The sequence below is a fragment of the Vombatus ursinus genome, unplaced genomic scaffold (assembly GCF_900497805.2).
Source record: "Vombatus ursinus unplaced genomic scaffold, bare-nosed wombat genome assembly UNPS02015397.1, whole genome shotgun sequence".
NCBI lineage: Eukaryota > Metazoa > Chordata > Mammalia > Diprotodontia > Vombatidae > Vombatus > Vombatus ursinus.
In genome coordinates, this window is record NW_020955175.1 from 385,062 (window position 1) to 389,309 (window position 4,248).

Here is a 4,248-nt window from a genome sequence, read left to right on the forward strand (position 1 = left end):
CATTTATCATTTCTTTAAAGAGTTCTAGAATTCTACCAGGATTTGAAATCAGTCTCACTAGCTATAGTTTACAGACTCCATTATCTTCCTCTTTTGAAAATGTGGATATTCTCCCTTTTCTAGGCCTGCTGCACTTTTGCCACAGACTTTCAAAAATCACTGACAGTAGCTTGGGAAATCACATCTATCCAGTTCTTTGTTTTCCTTCCACTCAAGGATGTGGTTTCAAGTCAGGTGACTTGAACCCATTAAGAAGGGGGAGGGGGAGTTTCTCTCATAATTATTGCCTTACCTAACTTGGTTATGAACACCCTATCAGTCCTACTTATTCTTTGACTTTTAGTCCAAGGAACAAAATGTTCAAAATTAGAGTAAATTGCCCTACAGGGTAGTGATTTCTTAATCACGGAAGTTTTTCAAGCTAGTGTTCTACTTATCAGTTATGTTGTCTGCATACTTTCTGTTTAGATATGCATTGGATTAAATACCTTTTGAAGTCCTTTCCAGTTCTGAGTTGGTGTGATTCTCTGAAAAATGAACAGCATCCTAGGCAAAGCTTATTTCCGAGAAATGAAGTAAATCAGACTTTCTGGAGGTAAAGGTGACCACATGTCCAATACCATGTAGAAACAAAGAAATGAGTATGAAAATATATAAGGGGGAGTCTAATCAATAGTCTGAATTACCTTTATTTATGGCCTTAGTAATGAGTGTGCTAGAGCCAGCTCCTACAGGCTCTAGAGAGTTGATTGCTGAATTTTCAGTGTAAGCATTTAGAATTTGAAATTTGGCAAACACTGTAAATCAGAGCTTGATTTTCTTTTTTTTTATTGTTTAGACTTAACAAAGTGAAGAAGAAAAAGTTAATGTAGATTCAACTTAAAAGTGTTTCCTGTGTACTTTCATGATTTTTTTTTTGAGAGCCAATTGTAAAACATTTCCTGGCACACTCCTAATTTCAGAATAGAAATGGAAGCCCAGCATCCAGAAGACAGAATTAGAATTTCACTGGCATTGGTGATGGCTTGTTGGGGTGAGTAGTTGAGAATAGTTGCATTTGTGTGTGTCTGATCAGACCAGCAGTTTCACTATGTAGGGGATTCCCAGTAAGAAAATTTCTGTCAATACGTATCCGCAACTAATCTGCTATTTATAGTTTTAGAGAGTTATTGGGGGGTCAATGAGATGTTAAGTAACTTACCAATGTACACAAAGCCAGTATGCGTTAGAGGTGGAATTTGAACCAAGATAATTTCTCAAGACCAACTATATTTTAGTGGGTGAGACAAAAAATACTATAGTATCATTGTGGTCAATTTCAAAAGTGAAAAAAAAAATTGTACTAGATCATATACACCAAGGAGATTTTGCCTCCACATAAATATTTGGTCTCCATTCATACAAGCCTCTTGGTCTTCCTCTCAGGGAGTAAACTGTGAGAGTAGAAGTCTCAGGAATTAATTTAATCACAGGGATTAGAGTTGGAAAGTAGTTGGATATCTAGTAATTCACTCTCCTCTTTTTACTGATAGAGAAAGTGAGGTCCAGAAAGTTGAAGTGATTTACTAAAGGGTACACAAGTCAGGACCCAGGGACTTTAACCCCAGATTAGTACTCAGTCCCTATAACATTCCAGTTTACCCACTAATCTTGTCTGACTATGGGTTGTGGGAGTGGACAGTTAACACAATAATAATGGATTTAAAATGCAATGGGGATTTTTTATGCTGATGTCTAGCCCCAAGTTTTATTGCCTATTGCATGCACAAATGTCCTTCTAGGGCATTTTCTTTCCTCCTTTCTATAAAGCAATAACAAGAAGAGGAGGATAAACTGACAATTTTCTTGAAAACATTTCATTCATTAAAAAATTATCTCCCCAACTAGTTCTTCTTACAGGCAGTAACTGTATTTTCTATACTGCACAATGCCTAGCAATGTGCTACATTATCATAAGAGGCTCAGTATGTATGTACATACATATGTAATTATGTATGTATGTATATATGTATGTATATATGTATGCATCTATCTACATATCTATAGAAACTATGTACACCAATAGTTATATGTATGTAGATACATATAGATAGATAGCAGCTAGGTGGCACAGTGTATAGAAGGAAGTCAGAAAGACTCATCTTCCTGAGTTTAAATCTGGCCTTAGACAGTTACTAGTTGTGTGACCCTGGGTAACCCTGTTTGCCTCAGTTTGTCATCTGTCAAATGAGCTAGAGAAGAAAATGGCAAACCACTCTAGTATCTTTGCCAAGAAAACCCTAAATGGTGTCATGAAGAGTTGGACACAACTAAAAAACAACTGGACAACAACAAAATATAAATAGATACATAGCTAGATACTATGTACATATAACGTGTGTGTGTGTGTGTGTGTATACACACATATACATACAGAGAGAGAGAAACACAGAAAAAGAGAAAGATATACAGATATAGAGATATTTGATGCTATTAATGATGATGATGGTGAAGAAAAGTATGATGGTTATAAATTGTGATAACGATTGTCCACTATACTCACTGGGGATCAATTAGTAAAGACTTAGTAATATTTGTTCTTCTTTCATTCCAGGGAAGCAATCCATCCCAGTGAGCATCATGTCTGTCTTCAATTCCTCTGCCCTCTATCCTAGGTTTCTTTTAACAGGTTTCCCAGGGTTGGAGGCCATGTATGGTTTGATCTCCATCCCCATCTGCCTGGTCTACATTATATCCATAGCAGGAAATATCACCATCCTCTTTGTCATTCGGACAGATCCCTCACTGCACCAGCCCATGTATTACTTTCTGTCAATGTTGGCTCTGACAGACCTGGGTTTATCTACCACTACATTGCCTACTATGCTCAGTGTCTTCTGGTTCCATGCCCGGGAGATCCCTTTCAATGCCTGCTTGATTCAGATGTACTTCATCCATGTGTTCTCCATCATTGAGTCTGCTGTGTTGTTGGCCATGGCATTTGATCGTTTTGTGGCCATCTGTGAACCCCTGCGCTATTCAACCATCCTCACCAATGGGGTAATTATTGGGATTGGGCTGGCTATTGCTGGAAGGGCATTGACTTTGGTCTTGCCAGCCTCCTTCCTCTTGAAAAGGCTGCAATACCAACCCATCAATGCCCTCTCCTATTCTTTTTGCCTGCACCAGGACCTCATTAAGATGACAGTATCCAATCGGAGGATTAGCAGTATCTATGGCCTCATGGTGGTCATCTTTTCCATGGGACTAGACTCAATATTGCTTCTTCTGTCCTATATACTCATCCTGGCCACAGTGCTGAGCATTGCTTCTAAGTCAGAGCGTATTAAAGCTCTGAACACCTGTATCTCCCATATCTGTGCTGTGCTCACCTTTTACTCACCCATGATTGGGTTGTCCATGATCCGTCGCTATGGGCAGAATGCCTCCCCTGTAGTTCACGTGCTTATGGCCAATGTCTACCTTCTTGTTCCCCCACTCATGAACCCTATTGTATACAGTGTCAAGACCAAACAGATTCGCCTGTGCATCCTTAAGAAGTTAAAAAAACAAAAGGGATAGGGGGACCCACAAATTCCTTCCTCAATAGCACTAATTATGCTTCACCTTTGTATAGCATTTAATCTCCACCCCCCCGTTTGAAAAAGTGCAATATCATAGATAGTGAATGATATAAATTTACTATGCTGATTGTAGATGTATGAAGTTGAAACTGAGATATATGCTGGCTTTAAAGGTAACATGACTGTAGTCCTAACTCCAATTTCCATTTAAACAAAGGTTATATTCTGATAGTAACATTGAGTTTCATAAGAAATCAATTACTTTGCAACTTTTCCCATATATTTGGCCTTTTCAGTCCCTACCTGTCTCTTTCTGTTTTCTAGTTAACAAGTCAAGGCAAGTCAATAAGCATTTAGTTAGTCCCTACTATATGCCAGGCGCTGTGCTAAATGATAGGAATACAAAGGAAGAAGAAATAATATCCATCAACTCAAGTGTAATGGGGGAGACAACAGGAAAACAATGATGTACTGACAAGATATTTGAAGGATAAATTGGAGGTAAGGGATGGTGGGAAGACACAAATAGTAATGAGGATCAGGAAGAACTTTTTGTACAAGGTGAACTTTTAGCTGGAACTTGAAGGAAGTCATAGCATCCAGGAAACAGAGATGAGATGGACAGAATTTTAAGCATGAGGGACCACCAGTAAAAATTCACAGAGTTGGGAGATGGATCTTCTTG

The 4,248-nt window shown here is 38.4% G+C and overlaps 1 protein-coding gene across 1 annotated transcript; it reads left to right on the forward strand.

Annotated features, from left to right (window-relative positions):
- The first annotated feature begins 2,619 nt into the window (after positions 1-2,619).
- Positions 2,620-3,561, forward strand: LOC114032030 (olfactory receptor 51L1-like). The gene has a single exon (XM_027847235.1). The coding sequence runs from the start codon at positions 2,620-2,622 to the stop codon at positions 3,559-3,561; it is 942 nt and encodes a 313-aa protein (XP_027703036.1).
- Positions 3,562-4,248: the final 687 nt, after the last annotated feature.